The sequence below is a fragment of the Vigna radiata genome, chromosome 9 (genome assembly GCF_000741045.1).
Source record: "Vigna radiata var. radiata cultivar VC1973A chromosome 9, Vradiata_ver6, whole genome shotgun sequence".
NCBI classification, from domain to species: domain Eukaryota; kingdom Viridiplantae; phylum Streptophyta; class Magnoliopsida; order Fabales; family Fabaceae; genus Vigna; species Vigna radiata.
The window spans coordinates 20,729,053-20,751,076 of record NC_028359.1 but is presented as its reverse complement, the minus strand read 5'-3'; the positions used below and the strand labels follow the sequence as shown (position 1 = coordinate 20,751,076).

The 22,024-nt window shown below is 33.9% G+C and overlaps 1 protein-coding gene across 1 annotated transcript; it reads right to left on the bottom strand.

Annotated features, from left to right (window-relative positions):
- Positions 1-15,188: 15,188 nt before the first annotated feature.
- Positions 15,189-21,534, bottom strand: LOC106774297 (probable methyltransferase PMT16). The gene is made up of 6 exons (XM_014661244.2): positions 20,661-21,534; positions 18,593-18,803; positions 18,087-18,390; positions 17,451-17,843; positions 16,213-16,290; positions 15,189-15,649 (listed from the first exon to the last, which is right to left on the bottom strand). Exons 1-6 carry the CDS (start codon positions 21,360-21,362, stop codon positions 15,409-15,411), a joined length of 1,929 nt encoding a protein of 642 aa, XP_014516730.1. The 5' UTR covers positions 21,363-21,534; the 3' UTR covers positions 15,189-15,408.
- Between the last annotated feature and the right edge of the window lie 490 nt (positions 21,535-22,024).

Below are 22,024 nucleotides of genomic sequence, written 5' to 3'. Positions count from 1 at the left end.
TTCAAATTTCCTTATGAATAAATGTAAGGAATACATTTATTTGATGATTTGTAACAAAAAATATGTACATCCAAATGACATTCGTACAATCCGTTTTGTATAACATCTACAACAACCGTAAATGTTGCAACACTTCATCTCTCCGCACATTGTCAACATCCAAAATCCAATCATAAAATACTTCTTCCTAGTTCCTCCTACAAAGAAAAAAAATGCAATTAATATCAATATAATATCAATGTTCAATCAAAGGGACACACCATGAAAATTTTGATGTATCACTAGTACAAAAATCATATTTTATGACGTACAAAAATGAACTATGACGTACATAATTTTGTACGTTATAATAGGTCTACACATTCATTTTATGACGTAGCAAAAATTTACTAAATTAATGTATTTCAATAAATAAGAAAGAAAAATTTATAAATTTTATATTTTTCTAAAAAATATATTAATAATTGAAGTATAAATTGAAGATTCTAAATTAGGTAAAAATAAATTAATTAAATTGAATGATATATAAGAAAAAAATCACATATTAAATTTAATGAAATACATGTTACAATATCCCGAACTATATGTTAAAGAGATATATAATAATTAAGACGTCGTCATGAACAATACATGTTACGTAAATTTTTACTATGTCATAAAATAAATGTGTAAACATATTATAACGTATAAAACTATGTACNTCATAGTTTGTTTTTGTACGTCATAAAATATAATTTTTGTACTAGTGTATGACTCTTTGTCGAAGATCAAGAGACATAAAATTTAAGGATGCTGCACCATTTGAAACGGTTCCTCAATATAGGGCCTAAGCTCCATGGTGTGAGTACGATGGATTTTGATTCCATCTCTAGATAAGCAAACAGAAAAGTATGGATAAGTTAAAGTTTACCACATATACGCAAAGCATATACCATATCAAAATACAATAATTAAAACATTAAAATTAATATCATTCATCTAAAATTTAAACATAATATCATCATTTAATTAAGAACACTTGAATATTCTTATCTTATAATATTAAATAAAGACCCCTCTTTTAGTTCTTAAGAATTACTTTTGGATCAGACACTTATACATGTAGCATACTTTTAATTAAGATCGTACCAAATCCATTTTAAAACATTAATTATTATTATTTTTTGATTGTGTTTCATTTCTTGCAAAGAAAACCAAAATATAATATATGTTAAGATGACTTTCCAAAATTAGTAAACCATACACGGTTGATGAATGCTTTAATATAAAAAAAATCTGCAATACTTAAAGTATGAATAAAGTTTTTCTTTACATAAATATTTCATAGTAAACGGTCAAGCTTTTGTATAGGATCTGTAGAATTAAAGAATGTGCAATTCAATGGACAAAAGAATGAAAGGAGCTCACCTTGACTAGGATGCCAGCATATTGAAGAACCTGAGTTGCAAACCTTCTAGAAGCTCTCAATCATTCTATTCCTTTCTTGTCATGCACTTGAGGTCCACTCACAAGTCCTATAGGAATCATAGAATTCACATAAGAAGGCCTCAGTATATGCTTCGACACCTGTTGTCGTGGAGAAACTTTTCCAGACCTCAGTCGTTTATGCTTGCTGTTAGGCACTTCATCCACATTTCTGCAAAGCAAATCATCGCCAAAAGCTTCATAACCAAAAGACACACATTGTGAATTGCACAAAATGTAAAAATCCTTTCGTCCAAGAGTTCAATAAATTAACTAGCATAAACTTCTAAATGGTATCACTATTTAAATTCTACAGCAAACAGAAACAGTAATCGAAAAACAGTTCTGTAAAGTTATGAAATAAGCAACACTCGATATGAAGGGAATAGAATACTTGAACAATATAAATTATACTACAACACAAACATCGTTAGTTGCGTTCATTCCTTTTGCAGAAAGCGTACACGCGTAGATACCTTCTATTAAAAAAGAGAATGGTTACGCCAAAAAGCGTTCGAGATAACTGCATCGAAACATGCTTGTTTCCTGTTAAATTAAATACACAACGATGTTAAAAATTAAAAAAACAAAAAAGTAAACCTAGAAGCTAAATGAAAATGAAAATGGAAGAAGAAACATAAACGTAAAAATGTTCAACAAAAATTCAAACCACAATTAATCATACCACGACAAACAACCAAATAACAAAACAAACCCTAAATGCCTAAATTTTTTTAAAAAAACTTAAACCTAGCGAACAAAAACAATGTTTTACAGAAACAAACGGAAGAAAACTTAAAAAAACACCTCTAATAGTGGTTTCGGGACAAGTACGTTCTAAGCGATGAAACGAAAATACGTATGCAGTTCTAGTCAATAGCGATACCCCGGCAACCTCTAAACACCATCAACACTGACAACCTTTGTGAAAAAAATCAAAGCTTGTCGAAGGCTCTTGTGTAAAGAAGCTCCTATTTTTTGAAATGAAAGAAAAAACAAATTTCGCGTTCAAAACCCTTCCAGCTTTTTATTTTCCACTTCATTTTCAATTTTTTTAAATATTAAACACACGGACCAATTGGTTTATGACACATGTTCGATGTCAAAAATTTGTCAAGTTCAAGTGTCAAAGTATCATTATCCAAATAAAAATGTGTTGGATTACTTTTTGAAATAAAAGATAAAAAGTTAATTTGAAAGTACAAACAATAAAACAAATTATATTTTTATTATTATAATTAATTTTATTTATTCGAACAAAATTGAGTATTGATTACCTTCATCACTTAGTTATCTGACAAAGGAACTGCTTAAGAGTTTCATTAATAGGTTGAAATGGTATAAGTTGAATGTCACTAACGCACAATAATTCTTCTTCAAGAGTAAGGAAGATTCCAAAAATGTTGTCCAAAAAATTCCGGGCATATCCTGAAAACATTCGGGATGATCCCAATTCGAAGATAAGAGATGTCCAATATCATCATATGCAACAATGTAAAATGTCAGACTCGTGTTCCATAAATCCCCTACAATATAATGGTAAAGGTTCCAAGAAACCATCATCAAGATAAATAGAGGAAAACCAAAAATTTAAGTTTATATCATCGGATCACTCAAAACTCTAGACACTAAAACTTCTCGTTCAATTTATTTTGTAAACAGAAAGTTCAAATCTTCATGAAATTTTTTTCTAAACAAAACGTCAAATCTTTCTCGTGCAAACTTTTATGGTAAAAATTGCTAATCCTTATTGTTCAACTTTTTATGAATAAACTCCCAAACCCTTCTCGTGCATTTATTGTATGAACAAACCTGCAAAATCTTTTCATACAAGTTTTTAGACAAAACTACCAAACCTTTTTGTGGAATTTTGTTGGAACAAAATTGCAAACGTGCAATTTTTTATGTGTAAAATTGCAAACTCTTACTTTGTAATTTCTTGTGGAAAAAACTAAAACCCTCCTCATACAATTTTTCTAAAAAAAATGCAAACCTTCTATTATCAAACAACTACCTAATTTTCCCACGCATCCAAGAAACCTATTGAGTTGTGGTGATCCCTCTCAAATTAACTCTTTATTTTTATAATAACTTTCTTTTGTTCCCTTTCTTTTATTACTCAATATGAGATCCTCGACTGAAAAATAACGGAAAATTCTTCTATTGCTTTTATTATCACATTATCCTTTATTTCTCTGTTGAAGAAAAAATTGTCAATTCTTATTGTGCAAATTTTTATGAATAAACCTTTATCGTGGAATTTTTTATGAATTATCACTAACACATGTTCTTACGTGAATTAATTAATGCACGTCAGCATGTCCCCAGCATGTCCCCTGGCTACCACGTCAGCTAAACTTAACGCCGTTTGAGATCAGTTAACGGTTGGGGTAAAATGTGTGCATTTTTACAAAAATTATGACCTAATTGAAACAGTTCAAAACTTGAGGACCAAACTAAGATTTTCACACAAATACGAGGACCAAGAAAGGATTAAGCCAACACGTCAGCATATCACGTCAGCTAAACTTAACGCCGTTTGAGATCAGTTAACGGTTGGGATAAAATGTGTGCATTTTTACAAAAATTATGACCCAATTGAGACAGTTCAAAACTTGAGGACCGAACTGAGATTTTTACACAAATACGAGGACCAAGGGAGGTATTAAGCCTTAATAAATTGGCGAATGCATGGCAAATATATAGTTGCGCTTTGTGATGCGACCCAACGTTTAAATGAATCTAACCGCTAACGTTTTAACGAGGTTGTTTTATTTTGTTTCTGGCAACGTAATAAGGTTTGTTTCTGGAAGTCTTAACAAAAAAATTAATCATTATTTTTTTTAGATATTTACTTAATCTATTTTAAGAAAAAACAGAAAATAAAAATTAGTTGAAAATGTCTTTTTTCATAAGCCACTTCGAATAACTAGTTAAAATAAATGTTGTGGAAGCTACTTTTAAAGAAACATAATTAATGAAAAAAAAAACACTTTATAAACATTGTAATTTTTGTAGTGTAAAAGTCATTAATCATTAAACAAATTCATTTTGAAAGGAAATTGATGCGGTATACGGTCGAGTCACTTAGGTCTTACACAATTTCTTCCTAGTGTCGTCTTGTTTTATCCGTTCCTCCGCTATTTGTCTAAGTCTCGTCCGAGAGGATACTTGCCAAAGGTTCTCTAATGTTAAAGTTAGTAATGATTCGTTCGGTAATTTGAGTGTTGTAATAAATGCACAATTAATGAGAGTGTCTACCTCTTACCTTTGACATGTATTTATAGTTTTGGTTATGGGCTTTGGATTAGTGAAACCTTAATCACGGCCTAATCACAGTCCAATCACTCTTAATCAGTTTTTTACCTTAATCATGCTTGGAGACTTACCTGTCACGACCGTCCAACCTTGTCGTTGTCCGAGTGTTGTTCGCCACTCCCGTCTGGGGGTCCCTAGTACAGAAATGATTGGCTATGGAACAAAAATACATATCATTTGATTCATCTCATTTTTTGTTTCTTATTTTTATCATTCGTTTATAGTGTAATGAAAAGATCTGATATTTTAGTTTATGATTGGTTGGAAGAATATGTGCATCCTCTTACCTTCTTGAGTTCCTAAATTTATTTTGTCGAAGCTTAGGGTGTGTTCACTTGGGGGTGATTGGGGGAGATGATTTGGGGAGAGTGATTGAGTGGATTTAAGGGGATTTGCGGGTGATTTTTTTTGTGTTTACTTGAGTGGATTTGAAGGTAATTGAGAGTGAATTTGGAGGTAAAGTTTGTGAGAATTAGTGTAGGATTTGATTGATGTGACAATTTTAAAAAAAAAAAATTGGTAGAAATTGAAGATTACCAAAATGCCCCTAGGTATTAAAGTAATATAAAATGATATTTTTTAATGTTATATTTAATTATAAAATGTTTATTCAGAGTAAAAAATTAAAAATAATTATTAAAATGTAATTAAATTATAATTTAGTAAAATGAATTTATTTTAAAATGAAGTATTTGTTTGTAATGATAAGGAAGTTCCAAGTAGTATGAATTTATTTCTTATGGAAGTGAGATTTATTAATTTTGAATACAACCGATAATTAAACGAAGTTATAATATTACATGACATAAAATAAAAAATCCAAACATAATAACATACAAATATATTTGTAATAGATCATGATGAAGTTGCTTGATTGAGATATGTAAGCATGTAAGCAATCTATTGAAACGATATTGTGGCGGCATCCCTATTAAACGTCTAGTATAGGATGAATGTGAAGATAGGAAGTTGAAGCACTGTCTAAATAAATTGTCATCTTGAATGTTCATAGGCCGTAGTAAGTTATTAATTTCTTCCGATGTTGGATTAGATGAATGATTCCTAGCTGATAACAGTGAATTTCGACGCTCCATGGCCTGTATTTGGCGTTTAAGAGCCACATATAGTCTTGTTCTTTGAGTCATTATTTCTTCCAATTCATCAATTATTTGTGGATCCATCTGTTTTTTAGTTCAATAAGTTGACAATAAATAAAAGTATGAAAAGTGATGTGAAAGCAACTGTAGTTCAAAAATAGGTAATGTAAGAAATCAATCACATAAGTGAAGTACAGGAAAAAAGTCATGTAATACACTGACGTAATGGTAAGCAACTTAATCATCTAAATGGTGAAGAATTAAGTTAGCATTTTGATTCAGGTGAGCAAATTGTCGGTTCATGTCGAGAGATAGGTATGACAAGTTATCTTCAATACGTTGAACTCACACCTGCATTTGTTCCATACCCTGCATTTTGTGTTGCAAGTCTTGTACCCTCCCCCCCCCCTCCCACATTTGAGTCATCATATTAGGATTTGAAAGATGTGGAGGAGGTTGCACAGGATTGTCATGATGGTGAGGTTGTTCTTCTTCTTCATCATCGCCAACATCGTGTTGCCAAACACTGTTGATATTAACAATATTCAACCTCTTTAAAGAATTAATTGAAAAATGATGTTTGGTCCCAATATGTGTTGGCATCGGCATCAACATGTACTCCACAATATTGCATGATTTGGGTGATAAGGACACCATAAGGTAGGGGTGTGTCGCTGGTCTTGCATTTAAGCATATGCTGCATGATGTGATGAGGCCAATTGATAGCTATAATATTTTTAAGCACCCATATCATAAAAACCTTGCAAAATTTCTAGGTCGTGGAGTCAACATGTGTGCAATAACATAATGCAGAAGTCTATCATTAATATTCAAAGAACCAATTGTTTTAACACGTTGGCCTTACATTTCTGGTCTAACCATAGTAGCTAATGTCATCTCCCGATCATAGGGAAAGTCATTTGGCATAGTTGAATAACACAATTGTTGATCCTCATACTTCATATTAGCAATATTCAACCAATCTGCAGATTTCAATATGATTCTTCTCTAGTTGACCTCACTGAGAAAATATCCATTTGTAGAAATCATTAGATTTGAATAGAAAACTTTGATCAAATATGAATAGAAGGTTGCCTGCAATGTCAGAAATTCAACCACTCCTTGAAATAGAAGATGATGTTGAAAATATAAGCTTGAACCGGCAAATGATTCGAAATTCATTATTTTAGGAACGACAATATTCCTTGTGTAGAAATCAGCTGCATAGTTTTCCATGTGATGGCTATGACTGAAGAAGCGATGCTGATCTAATTGTTTTGTAAGAGATGGTCTGACATTGGCTGCATCTTCTGCCTTAGTTAGGGTTTATTTTCCCTTACGACTTTTTCAAGGCCTTTTGGTTGATGATGAGGCCATTTCATAATTTCTTCAACAACAAAAATTAATGAAAACAAATTATTGAATATTAAAAATAACAACAAGCAAAGACAAACCATTAGATCATAACCATAAACATTACTTCAAAATTTAAGATGCATGAAAACCAATAAGTCATAATTACATTATAGTTACATCTCATAATATAATAGTAATACAAGTAGTAGGGCAACACATCCTAACAATCACTACCCGATATCATTTTACATAATTTATTCCACCGCTTGTGTGGTGGAAGTCCCATCAACCTCTTAACACATGTGGGGTTTCCACATAAGAAGTCATAACATTGCTCAAGCAAGTTTTCATCAGCAATGTTCATACCACTCAACATTTCATAAATGTCGCCCTTAGTGTATGTGTACACTGAGGTGCAACGGAGTATTTGATTTCTGTCTTCCATTGCTGAGACTTTTCGCACGGCTGCATCAGAAATTACACCAAAATGAACATTTGTGGAGCCAAGGACATTTGTGAAACCATCCAGGCTGGTCATCAACTTATCAAATTGAGAATCAATGACATCGACCATAGCTGCCTTCCTTTTGGAGCCTCTTGAGGATGAAGTTCCACCGGATGGGACGGAAGGCAAAGATTGAGTGTTCCCTGGACTATATTCATCCACGGATGGAGGAGGTGATGGTGGAGTTGGGTCTCTATACCCCGTCCAGTCAGACTGTTCTGGAATGTACTCAATATTCTGATTCAAATCAACACTAACACAAGGCACAACTCGCTGTTGACGTGCTTGACGACCAGTCCGAACACCACTCCCAATAGCTCGATCAACCGCCCATAACTCAACCATTAAATCGTAATGTCTTATGTTGTTAACTCTCCACTTTGTTGCAGCTGGCCTTGACTGAAACAACATACATGAAACAGATAGTGGTTAAACTTATGTATTTTAAGAATCCACCAAATCTGAATATTTAACAAATACCTGAATGAGGTTAGTCCAAACTTCATCTTCAGCTTCAAATCTCATACTGACGACGTTCCAAGCAAAACCACTCAATCCACCAAAGAGGTAATGAACCTCATGCCATCTATCTTTCCACACCTTTTGACAATTTTTGACATTACTTTTACTAACATTAACATAACCACAATTATGAAGGTATTGAACAATGTTATTATAGACTTGGGTTATCCAGCTGCCATCAACCCTATTACCTAAACGAGTCTCCTCAATCATAGAATGCAAAAGCCTAGCATCCATTTCCTGAGTCCATTTAATGAACTCTCTCATACCACCGGAGGACTCAGTGGCAGCTCCTTTACCTCTGTCCATATTAAACCTATTTCATAAAAAAAAATGGTAAGAAGTGAAGTTCAATTATTCATAAAACCAAATAGATGTGATATTCAAATAACATAGTGATAAAAAAATATGAATTACAATAACTATGAATTTTGATAATCTCGCCACATTTCTTCAGCTATGGCATCCCTATAGTACTACCAACCCTATAATCATCTTCTTGAACTTGAGAAGATGACACATTATGATCTTCCCTTTCATTCAAGTCATTATCAACATCATTAAGCAATGGGTCATCGTGATCAACTCCACGGATAAAGTTGTGTAGGATACAACAAGCTAAAATAATGTTTGTCATTGTCTCTAATCCATAATGTGGTTCAGTGCCACTTACAATGATAGGGAACCGTTTCTTCAATACACCAAATGTTATTTCAATAACATTTCTCAATTATTAATGTCGATGGTTAAAGAGCTCGCGTGCATTTTGTGGTCCTCTGCGTGTAAATTCTTTAAGGTGATATCTTTCAGCATATATACAACATCTCCAAGATAGTATTTTTCCTACAATATTGAACAAATCAGTATTTAGCAACTAATAAAGAACGAAGCATAACATCTCAATGAAGACACTTACCTTGGGGGATCACCAACGAATCATCTCGATCAAGAGCATTTTTTAAAATTCTAGAAATCAGATGTTGTGCCTTCCTACCTAGCTAGAACGTATGTGAATTTCATATCAAAGTCACATGCGGCAAACACATTTTGAGTTGGTCAATCTTTTCTTCCACGAAATCTCGGAGCATCTGCTCTTGGCACCCTGATGGGCGTCGCCGCCCAATCAAATTTGATGTGCAGTTAAAGTGCAGTATAACTAGGGAATGACCCCTAGGTCGTCTCCCAAAGACCAATTTTGCGATTCAGAATCAAATCAAACACACAGTGGGGGGGTTGAAAGTATTTGATATGAGAATTACACTAAATTAAAATGCATGGAAATTAAACACAACTCGAACATGATAGAAAGCATTAAAAAAAATGAAAATGCAAACCCCAATACTAGACTAAACAAATATCTAAACACAATTAAATTAAATTAAATGCAAAACTAAATTAAAGAAATTAAAAACAACTTAACCTACGATTCAAACTAATTTAAAATAAAAGAAAATAAAAAGACATAAAATTTATCTAAAACCTAAATTAATTTCAAATAAAAGAAAATAAAAAACAAAACAAGTTTATCCAAATAAAACTATTGCAGGACGTGACATATGCCTTTATCCAAATTGAAAAGGAATTGAATGTATATTCCTTCAATCATTAATGACCTTACGGCCTACACCCAATATCAAGCATCATTTCTAAATTAAAGGAAGAAAAAAAAATAATGCTTCAGCCGTGAATTACTTAATCAACCAATTAATGGCATTCATTCTCTCCATACCATAACTTCGCAAAGCTAATTGATCACACCCCTAGAGCCTAAATTACGTGCTTTTATTCCATCAACATTGATTATCCACTGCCCTCAAGTGTCCCATCCAGCAACGTGAATCAGCGCCTGGTGCTCTTCTCTCGTGGATGTGATGCGTGCTCTTCTCTACGGCAAAACAACATTATAATATATGGCATGTATAAATGAACGTGACAGCAGCTCCCAATAAAAAAATCTCCTATGCAACGCGTAACAGCAACTTCAATCAAAAGGTGAATGAACCCCAAATTAAAGGTAGCGTCCGTTTCTCAGTTCAAGCAAACAATAGACTAAAACAACTTTTCTTTTCAGCCCCAATGCACAAAGACGTGACAACATCTAAATTGAACTTCAATTGAAAAGTGAAACACATGTGCCCACCGAAATCTCCAGAAGAAAATTTAATAAAAATGCTATGTGATAACCGACTGCACCATTAAAACCAAATGTCACATGCCTCCCATCAATCAACATGTATCCTCATCCATTCACGACCATCAGCATATTGATTGTGTGATGAATATAAAATAAAATCAACAGTAGCAAAGAAGATCACCCTTGCTCGAAAATAGAAAATAAAACATTCTTCCTTTTTATTCAAGCCATCATAAACCGTGACAAGTGTGTAAGAAAATGTTTCAAAGCAAAATCTGGAAAAAAAACTCTGCACCGTGACGGCTCACACCTCCCTAGGTCCAAGAATGAGTCACCCAAAAATAGATGGGGTCCACCTCTAAAAATCCTAAGGTGCATGTGTCCTATTTTTTTCTATTGGGCTAAGACTATCCTAGCAAAATTGGCCCATATTACAAAAATTTATTAACAAATTCTAAACTACTAAGCTAAGCTAGATTAATTCTAATTTGCCTTGTGGAAATTCTTCAATTGTTTGGTGCCCTTCCAAAAGTCNCAAAGTATAATTCCAAAATTGCCCTGAAAATAGAAATAGGAATAATTAAGCNCAAATAATTCAAATTAATTAAAATATGAATTATTGGTCTAATTAAGCCCAAATAGTGAAAATGACACAATAACTAAGAATTAAGNGCAAATCATCAACACAATTCGGCGCGAAAAACTAAGTTAATGGTATAAAATATTGATTCATCACACCCTTACATGAACATGAGTACCATTTATAGCCCCTAAGCAATCCTAAACATTGAATTAAGAAGTCATCATACAACTGCATAACATTAACATTGTTTCATAAAATTACAGCATTACTGACAGATTTAAATGATTACCTTAAACTAAGGATAAAACCGATTGTTGTTCAAGACATATGGATGAACCTCATCTCCTGATGGCTGAGTTAAAAATTTTGATTCTAAAGTTAAAATAGTATCCAACACATTGTGAAAGTGTTTGCTAATCGTCGCCCCAAATCGATGAAAAAAAATGTGACACTTCGATTCTTAACATTATGCCCAATTATATGAAGAAATTGAGTTACTTGTTCCGCCATTGTCGAGCGAATGGCGTCTTTAACTAACCTAGTTGTTCTTAATCTCTCACAAAGATTAATGAATGTTTCTAGACCCATCCGAATAATGTCACGACATCGAGTAGTATGCACCAGGTACGACATTAACTGTTGTCTGCGACGGTCTTTGTCGGGAAGAAAAATGCTAACACTACTTGGATCACTCGAGCACATATTCAATGAATTCAAGGCATCACAAACAATGCATAACATTGTTAGTGCAGCTAGTGAGGTGGTTATTAGTAATTGTTGATGTAGCATTGAGACTATATTAAAGTCTACACCAACCACATCATCATCTATATCTTCACGATCCAAGTACGACAAATCTAATTCTTCTCCCATCTCTATTTACTTAAACAAATATACACACTATAATTACATTCATATATTCATTAAACATAATTTATTCCTATATTCATACATTCATATATCATATATTCATACATAAACAAAATACATTAATACATTCATATATTAATTAAAAAAACCAAAAATATTTAAATAACATATTAAAAAGGCATTCGTATATTTATTAAAAATAAACAAACAATAACACTTACCTGTTGAAGATATGTGAATGTGGATATCCAAGTATGAATTAGCAAAACTTTCCACTTAAACTCCAAGCAATGTACTTAAAGATTTACTGATTCTTGACTATAGAAGTTGGATGGTAAATTTCAATGTTTTTCAACTACCTAACACCATACCTGTGAATATGATAAAATTAGATCATGATTCAATAAAATCATAACTATTTTAAATCATAATCTACCCATAACCAAGGTGGTTCCAATTCATCAACCAAGTGCAGAGAAATAAGTAAAAATCTTCAATGTTCAATTACAAAAGTTAAAAATCTACCTTGAAAAAGGTGGTTCCAATTCATCAACCAAGTGCACAAAAATAAGTACAAGTCTTCAATGTTTAACTACAAAAGTGAATAATCTTGGTTGGCCAAAAAACATTCATAAATAACCTTCTTCACCCAAACAAACCACCTGTGCTTGCTGGCCCAAAAACATCCACAAAGAACCTTCTTCACCCAAAGCAATAACTCCTGCTTAACACACGTCCAGCACCTTCACAATACCAAAAAAAAAATCCATGATCAATTCCTTCCCTTACCATGAAATTAAACTCAAAATCCAAAGACGATAATACACTGGACTAGACACAACACGGAAGGTCCTTGATGAACTTCCACCATGGAAGAGCTTGGCAATGAACGTTCAAGTTTGTCCTTCACCACCTTCAGAAGACCTGCATCAGAAAGCATCACAAACAAACGGTTACGATTATGAAATTTGGAACCAATAACGCCAGATCTGCACTCTTCTCAGCATCTTGTTGTGTGGCCATCCTCCTCCTTCGCTCAGTGCTTCAACGACCATGGCAACCTCCGTGCATCCTCCACCATGACAGAAATTGTCGTCGCTGGTTAAAGGAACATCAAGGCACCAAAGATTTCCAACCACGAAGCAAAACGGAGGAGTTGCAGGGAAACCAAGACCGCCTATGTAACCGGATTCGTGCATGCTACAATCGCTGCATGCTCCACCATGACAGACAGCTTCTTCTTCATCATCATTGACCGATGGAGTTGCATCCTCCATCATCACCAACACATCTATCTTCATCGTCAAGGACATTGCATCCTCCATCATCAACGACACCCAACGTAGACAAGCATGGTAGCGAAGGGGCTGGGAACCGAATACAAGCCACTTGAACCGCGCCTGGAATCGAATACAACTTCACGTAACCGAATACACAGCTCTGCCTTCTTCTTCATGGTTGTAACCGAATACGGTACTACTGTAACCGAATATAGTTGCGCCTTCTTCTTCTTCATGGCTTGTAACCGAATAAGCCTGTTGTTGTAACCGAATACACAGGCTTCTTCATCGTCTTCTCGAGCTTCAAACGTTGCTTCTCTTCATCAATCACCTTCTTTCTTCATCTTGCACCAACCTCAGCTTCTTCATCTACCACTAACCCTACAAAAATGACAGAAACATGCTTGCCTAACAACAATTCACTCATATGGATCCTCACCTGAGCTCTATGTTCTTTCTCCTCTTCCAACGCGAGCTTTCTCTGCAATGTTCTCCTCTTCCACACTCAACGCATGCACACAAAAATGGTCTTGCTCAATGAACACAAAAACCAAATACGAAGCAGATATTAATGCTTGTTCTACGGTCAAAAAGCATGCCTCTATGAAGCAATGGTGCAGGAATCTTTTTAGTGTATTGTCAATGGTGCAAGAATCTTTTTTGTGTGCAATGCAGGAATCTTCAATGTTGAATGGCTCTATGAAGCAAATTCAGAAGCTCAGACCTATCTATGCTTTATAACAAAGCCTATAGCTCAAAACAGTGATACTCGTGAATGCATAGTGGACGTTGTGTGTTAATATGCAGTGCAAGTGAACGTTGTGTGTTAATACACAGTGCAAGTGGCTAATATTTTAGTTGGGTCTCAATTGGGAAAATTTTTTTAACAAGAGGGGCATTTCAGACAAAGCCGCTTTCATCCCTCCAAATCTCTTCTCATATGCGGGTGACTGAAAAGTGCACCCATCACGCAAATCGCTTTAATTTATTCTTCGCAATTCATTTGAAGTGAATACGTTAAATTTCCAATTCACCGCTCATCAATTCTTGTAAATAATAAATTCACCTCAAGTGAACACAACATTAGAAATTAGAAATTGAAAGAAGAGATTAATCACATTATTTTTTTGTCTCTAGTCAAATCACGCTTTTCAATCATTCTACAAACAAAACATTCATCGTGAACTAAAAAGCAAATTCATCATGCCCACAAGTGAATTCAAAATAATGTATGCAAACTCTAATTATCCATCAAACAAAAATGCGACATTAAGTGAAGTAGAAAAGAGAAAATTTTCATATTTCAATAACTATTCTTCAATTTCAAGAATTTAACAAGATTCTTATTTGCAACACAGTTTTTGATAAGTTGTGTAACCCATCTCGGGAACATGAGATCCATTTTTGGGGAGTTAATTGAGTCCTTAGAGATTCAGAACTACCAAGTTCGACCACATTGACAGGAAAATTAGAGTCACGAGAACATTGTAATATGTGATGCAGTAAAAAATATTTCACCTATCTTTCCCCCTAATTACCAAAACAATTGAAGAGTATTTTCAGCTTGAATTGGTTTTGACTTTGAATGGTGTTTTGCTATGAATTTTTTGTAAAAACTGGTCCCGTCATTAACTTGGACAAATCATTTGATCAATGCATCACTGGATAGATTCCATTTTTACAACTTCGCGTGCTAACTCATCAATGTTAGAGTTAGAGAACCTGAACTTCACTACACTCATAGAGACACCGAGCCAATTTTATATCCAGTTATTGCAGTCAGTGACATTGGACTTGGTGCTTGCAAGTTATGTATAAAATGTATTTTTCTGATGTTATTTGTTTAAACATGTTAAGGCAGATGAAAGTATTGAATTGCAAACGGGATCGAGGACATGAAATTGCAGACAATTTTTATGATGCTTCATGGCATGAAGATTAATAGAACCGATATGTTAGGACATTATGAAATTCAATACTTAATAGCTTTTAAAAAATGTCGGATTTCATTCTATGTAAGGAGATAAGAAACACGTTACGGCAACATACGGAGACAACATGGACAAACATTACAATTGGTATTTACTCATCACCAGTTCCATTTCCTGTTCCTATCAATTTACATCCCTTACCTTTATATTAAAATTTGATGAAAGAATGCCTCAACATTCCAGGGGCCATAATTTTGCAAAGAAAATTTCACCTTGCACCACTCACAAAAATCGGGGTTTGAAAGAATTGATTCGTGAGAAAATTGACATGAAAAGAATAGAATCAAACTAGTGCTTGCTGTGTTGGTTTCTCTCTGGAGGAGGGGCTGTCCAATACTCCTTAACTGCTATCAGTATCTTTTGTCTCTCATAAGGTCCTTCTTCATGGTCTGTAATTCTGACATCCCATTGCATTTCATCTGCAATGCTTTTCACCTTCGTCAACACATCCACATCATCTCTCAAAATCACACTACCTTCTGGCCTCAAAATCCGGTCCATCTCTAGAAGAATGTCCACCATATCACATCTGTAACACATTAATTCAAAAACTTAGCAAAGTTTCACATTTTTTGACTTATAGTCACACTGCTGAGATATAAGGTGTTTCTTAGTTTTCCAAGGTAACTAGAAACACAGATTGTGTTATTTAGGATTGGTTTGTGTTTAATGATCTGTAGAACTTGAGTTTGTCCCAATTCATGTTGTCCGTGACCTATAATACTTCATTCATGTCGAGAACCTGATTGGTCTAACTAAATCAAATTACATGGAGTGTGAAATCTGTAAAACTAAATATGAATGTGGTCTAATAACAACTTCATAATTTATTGAAAACAGTACAATGATTAGATTATGCTCTGATATCATATTAAAGTTAAAAGTTATGTTCTAATATCAAATTAAATGAGTAGAAATAACTTATACAGATTATTTGTCATATTAATCAGGAGATTTGTTTGTCAGTATTGTACTAGAAAACTGATTAAATACTGACAAATTAAATATTTGAGAAAAAAAGATTTAGAAACATATTAGAGTAAACAAGTTCTCTAGATTTGGCCATTACATATAATCGGTTCTTAGTGTTACCTGTTCTGATAGAGGCTAAAAACTGAATCACCGTGTATGAAATCATATGTTCGGGGGTAAGTGGACATGGCTTCACACCTGAAAGAAGAAAAAAATAGTGAGGTATGGATTTTAACTATACCATCCATATACAGAAGTTTAAATTTAATTTTTGTAGTACAAGATAAAAGGATTGGATCCGTGAAACAGTGTTCTGTCTATAGTATAAGACGACAAAGGATAGAAAATAAGGTGTGTGGCACTGGCACACATAAGCAGGTACTATTTAAACTCCCATTTGTCATAATGTTGCTGTCGGTGGTAAGCTGTGAAAGATGGATTTTGTCACGGACACGCAACACAACACAGTAAATGTACAAACCATCATGACAAAGGATACCCTACAAGCCCACACCCTAACACAAAAAACAATTTCTGTATTCATTACCTTTTGAAAATGAGTGTTACAAGAAAATAGAAAGAACGTTATAAGAATAATGAATGACTCATTATATGAATAAATTATCCAAACAAAACCATAATGTCATAATTGCACAATGTTATCCTATTAAATTATCTTGACACATTTGTTTTCTAGAAACTAACATAATGAGTGTAATAAATACAATCCACACAAAATATTATTAGCAAAGTTATATTCAACTAAACAATTCATCAAAATCTAAAATGAAAAAAAATAAATGGGCAAATCGGTATGTCATCCACAATACACGTAATAAAAGGGATTGAATAAGTTGACCTACCACGTTAACCAACTTTGACCCACCTAAAAATGGTACATTTATTTCTCAAACTAGGTTACTAGGTTTTGTAATTATCCCATAAGAATGAGAGTGAAACATTATTTTGAACATTTCATGTCATGTTTCAGTCCAACTTTTCTATTAAAATAATTTGATTACAACACTAGTGTGTCTATTTATATTTGTAAAAGGGTATGAACCGATAAAAATGATTTTATAATTAAATATTTAATAAGAATTCAAAAGTGTCTGATCATTGATTTATATCAGACAAGTGTTAGTGATAGTGTGAAAAACATATCTGAACTGTGACACTTCAACAGAGGTGTACTTAATCTATAAGTGATAGGTCCTTGACCACATAAAAAGTTTCAATCTATCAACTAAGAAAATGCTTGCTGCTCATGTAATTATGCATACAAAAATTTTGCTTTTTGTATTGTTTCTCTTTTAACAAACAATTCAGGTTTCCTCTGCAAAGGAAGAAAAGCATACCAGTTTTGATAGGTTCCAATCAATCCACGTTCATATACAACACCAAGGGTGTTGATTTCAGCCTCAACAGGGACAATGTTCATAACCCACACAGGATCATCAACCAGTGCAGCTGCAAAGCCTCCCAAGTAAGAATTCATATCAAGCAGGTTTCTATATCTTCCACGTTCTGCTAGCTGATGGTCCAATCTCTTGTAGTACGCCACTCTCTTTTTCCATATCCGAGTGTTTTCTGTGAACATCTCAGCTGTTATTCCTTCCAAACTTTCACTCCTAATCCTTGGGGGAATTGAAGTTAGTCTCTTAGGCCATTTAGACAGCCCTCCACCACTAATTTCTTTGATGTCCTTTACCTCAGGAAGTGGGGTCAAACATGTATCCAGCTTAGTATACCTGCAATGAAAAAGGCTTGATGAAGAAAGCAACCTAAAGGAAAGTGTTCATTAAAGTAAAAACAAGGTTGAACTTTTATAATCAAAATAAAAACCAGAAACTGATTTGTTCCAACCAAACAAACGCTATCATTATATATGACAATTACTGATTTACCAGCCCAATATGTTAATCTAGTTTGTTCAACTTATTAGCCTTGATGAGATGAACATCAAAATCTGACAAAAAAAATTGTGATATTACCATGCTGTGTCAGGATCCTGTGCCTCACCACAGAAGGGTCTACTAGTCTTGAAGATCTTTCGCTTGAGTTTGCAGTGTACATGATTGGTTGGCTTCTGCCATACTGCAAGGTCATCCTTCTGCACCAACTTTTTCCAGCATAGACTCTTTGCCACATCCTCAATCTCATCTTGTTCATCTCTCAGACTCTCACGAGTTCTTTCCCACCCTCTCCAATGACTCTGATAGTTTATTGGTGGCCCTGATAGAATCCAATACCCCCCTGGACGTAACACTCTATCTACTTCAGTCAAGTATACTCCTTCTGCCAATACCACAAACAATAATGCACTGTCACTTTCACTCACACAAAATCATTGGCACTCTGAAAAAAATTCTACAGATTACATATGAACTAATTCTCATTCATACAAAAAATTTAATTAGTTCCGCTTTCTATTTTTTTACAGTTGTTGAAAAATTCATCAAAATATGACCATAGAGTGTTTAGGGACTAATGGGTGTACCATACTTGCCCCAGGGAATGAGGCAGCGTGAGCAATGAGCCAAGTCAAAGGCTCTTGAAGGGTATGGAAGCCTGATTGAGGCAAGGATTCCAATCAATGCAGGAACACCTCGTTCAAGAGCAAACTGAACCTGTGATATATGAGTATCTCTTGGTGCAAATGACACTGTTAAAATGTCACGTGATAGAAGATAAGCTCCAAAGCTTGCAACCTGATAGTTTTAAATATCACACAACAAAATTCTAGATATGAGTTTTGAAGATATGAATACAAAAATCCACAATTTTATCATGTAAAATAATTTATGATTACAGGATAATAAAATTATTACTTTTACTATTTCTAGGAAGGTGTGAACTTGTGAGGTCTGGGTAGGTAACTTGTAGATTAGGAAATGGAATGCATGATTGAGATGGTTAGGTTGCAATGTGTCAATTTCTTATTGTGCTTTTCCCTCACATGTATTTCAACAAACAACTTAAAGACAAACAGAAAAGCAGATTATGATTGCCATAAAGTGAACCAAAAGCAAGTTTGGACTGTTTAGTAATTTAATATTACAATGTCTAGTTAAATCATTGAGCCAAAAAAGGCACATGCTTTCCAATGAATACAACAAGAGAGCAAATTTTCTATCTCAATAATTATGCTTTTCTTTGATTTGAAGGTAAAGGATTAGAAGATTTTTCTTTTATCATTCTCTTTTTCATTTGGGAAAAAGAAAAGTGAGAAAAAGTAAATTTTGATCTATCTAATACGCATTGATTTGTATCCATTTATACAGCATACTATGTTTCGGCGTATATACGATGTCTCCAGCGTATCAGTAGCTTGACATCCCACTTTTCACCTATCTTAAAGTCATTTTGTAAGACCAACAAGAAAAATGAAAAAAATAAAAATGTCATCGTATGTTTTTGTTTTTAAATTTTGCATTGTTAAAAACTTTAATACAATTTAGTTTTTTAGTTTTAAAAATAAATAAATATATTCTTTAACTTAATTATATTAATTTTTTTTACGTGTCAATTAAAAACCACGTTTCATATATAAAAAAAATAATTAAATTAAAATAACTATATTTATTTTTTTAAAATTTAAAAACTAAAATATATCAAAATTTTAATCAAAAAGAAATTTTAATTTTATGTCAAATTTTAAAATTAAAATATATTTCACCCATTTTTATCCTAACTATTCTTCCTCTTAGGAAACTTCGTCAAACCATATAAGAAACGACGAGCCGTTCGACCACAAGAATATGATATTTCCAAAAATAAGTCAATTCACTTAGGAACTTTCGTCAAAGGCATTGTATTCTATGTTTTATTTATTAAAAATATAATAAAATTATACGCTTGTTTTAAAATAATAAATAAAAATTATATATAATAAATAAATAGGCTAGTCCTAAATTACCATGTTTACACTCCTAGTTTCATGTAAAAATATATTAAAAAACAAATTGAAAATAAAATGATATTTTCGCAAAAAGAAAATATTTTTAAATGATTTTCACATATTTAATATCACCATGAACCCACATTCCCCATTTCAAATTTTTAAAATGAAAAATCGAATTATTCCTAAAATTCATCATAAAATATGACGGGGAAATACCATTCGTGCATACCAAGAGTTCAGTATTCCTTGAACTAAGAAGGAAAGTAAACCCGGTTCATCATAAACCGGTCTACTCATCCTTCATCATAAACCTAAATTTTCTAACCTACAAAATCCACAAATAATTATACTACTTTTCAAGATTTTAAGTAAGAATTTCTCAAGCAACTATTGTAATCAATTGACATTTTTAAAACATTTTTATATTACTGATGAAACAAAGAGATTTATTTATAAACTTTAGCTAAAATTTAAATAATAGTCTTGTATTAAAGTGTTAAAAATCATGTTAATTATGCATTGAGCATAGCCAAATGACAAATACTGGAGTTTAATGCAATGATGTTAAGGAATGGCTCCGACTGAGGAAAAAAAAAGTTTGAGACGGAACCGGTTCGGGAAGAGGCGAACCGGGATTCCGGTTGAAGAAATAACATGAACGTACCCCACAACCGGTGTCGATAGCGGTTCGGATAGACCCATCTCGGAGATTAACAAGCTTTCCAATGTCATCAATGTAGCGGTCTGCGCCACGTGGAAACATGGTCCCACCACCGGGGAACTTGAACCGGTCCCCCTCGAAACGAACCCAGTTCTGCCCCTTCTTCTCCACGGTCAACTCCTTGTGCGGGGCGTTCGCGAACCACGCGGCGTCGCGGCTTGCCGGCCACCGCAGCGGCTGTTTGTATCCGTACGGCGCCGGAATCCGGCACCGGAGTACATCCTCCGCCGCCGGACAGTGCCGCTCACGGTAGGCGAGTCGGGCTCTCGGGAACTGGAGAGAGCGCTTCTGGTCCTCGCAGGGGGTGTACTCGTAGTAGGACCATGCGCAGGGAGGGAGGTGTGGTCCACGCGCCGCGGTGGGGGGCGGGTCCGGCATGTTATGGTGGGCGGCGAATTCGAGGTTGGTTAATGATGGGACGGCGGAGGTGGTGGTAGTGGTGAAGTTGGTGGTAGGGTTGAAGCAGAGGTTGGAGGCGGTGGCTACGGTGGCAGTGGCGACGGTGGTGGTGGGGTAGTTGTGCCATAGACCAAGGAAGTAAGAGAGGGTGAAGAGGAAGGTGGCGAAGGTGCAGAAGTAGAGGTTGGTGATTAAAGTATTTGGCTTTTTTGAAGTGCAGTTTAAGAAGTTATTAGTGTTTGCCATGGGTTTGAGTTTGTTCTTGAGTTGAAGCGAAGAAAGAGAGAAGAAGGTTGAAGTTATGAAGAAGATAATGAAGTACCTTTTGTTGTTGATTGATTATTGGTTAGGTTCATTTGTTTGCAACAGTTTGTGTTTGATGCCAAATCGGATATCTTTTCTTCTTCCTTTTTCTTTCTCTCTCTCTCTTTCATCTTCCTCATTTTCGTCTTTTCAATTTCTCTTTAAATAAAAAAGAAAAATATCAAGATATGATTATGTTAAAATATCTTTTATGATTGGAAAATCATCTATAACACTGTGGCGCTAGAGATCTTAAAAAAGAAAAGGACATTAATTCAATTCTACAGAATTATATATATATATATATATATATATATATATATATATATTAGACAACATTTTTTATTCATTAATTTAAAATTATTTCATAATTAATAATAATAATCATAAATATTATTATAAACTAATTATAAAATAACACGTAAATAAATAAGGTTTAAATATTATCGAAAAATATTTTCTAATATAGATACGCGCCGGCATTGCCCAAAATTTTATTCACGAGAAAGGGTAATATTAAAATATTTAACATGTCTGATTATTGAGAATTTAAATTTAAATTCAAATTAGCAAGGCAGAAATGCATTACGAAACAAGTAAAATAT

Excerpts from the sequence above, each read along its gene's own strand:
- LOC106774297 (XM_014661244.2), bottom strand. The coding sequence starts at position 21,362 with ATGGCAAACACTAATAACTTCTTAAACTGCACTTCAAAAAAGCCAAAT. Across the intron at positions 18,804-20,660 it reads CTATCGACACCGGTTGTGGG|GTTGCAAGCTTTGGAGCTTA; the intron begins GTACGTTCATGT and ends TAAAACTATCAG. Across the intron at positions 16,291-17,450 it reads ATTGGAACCTATCAAAACTG|GTGTGAAGCCATGTCCACTT; the intron begins GTATGCTTTTCT and ends TTCTTCTTTCAG.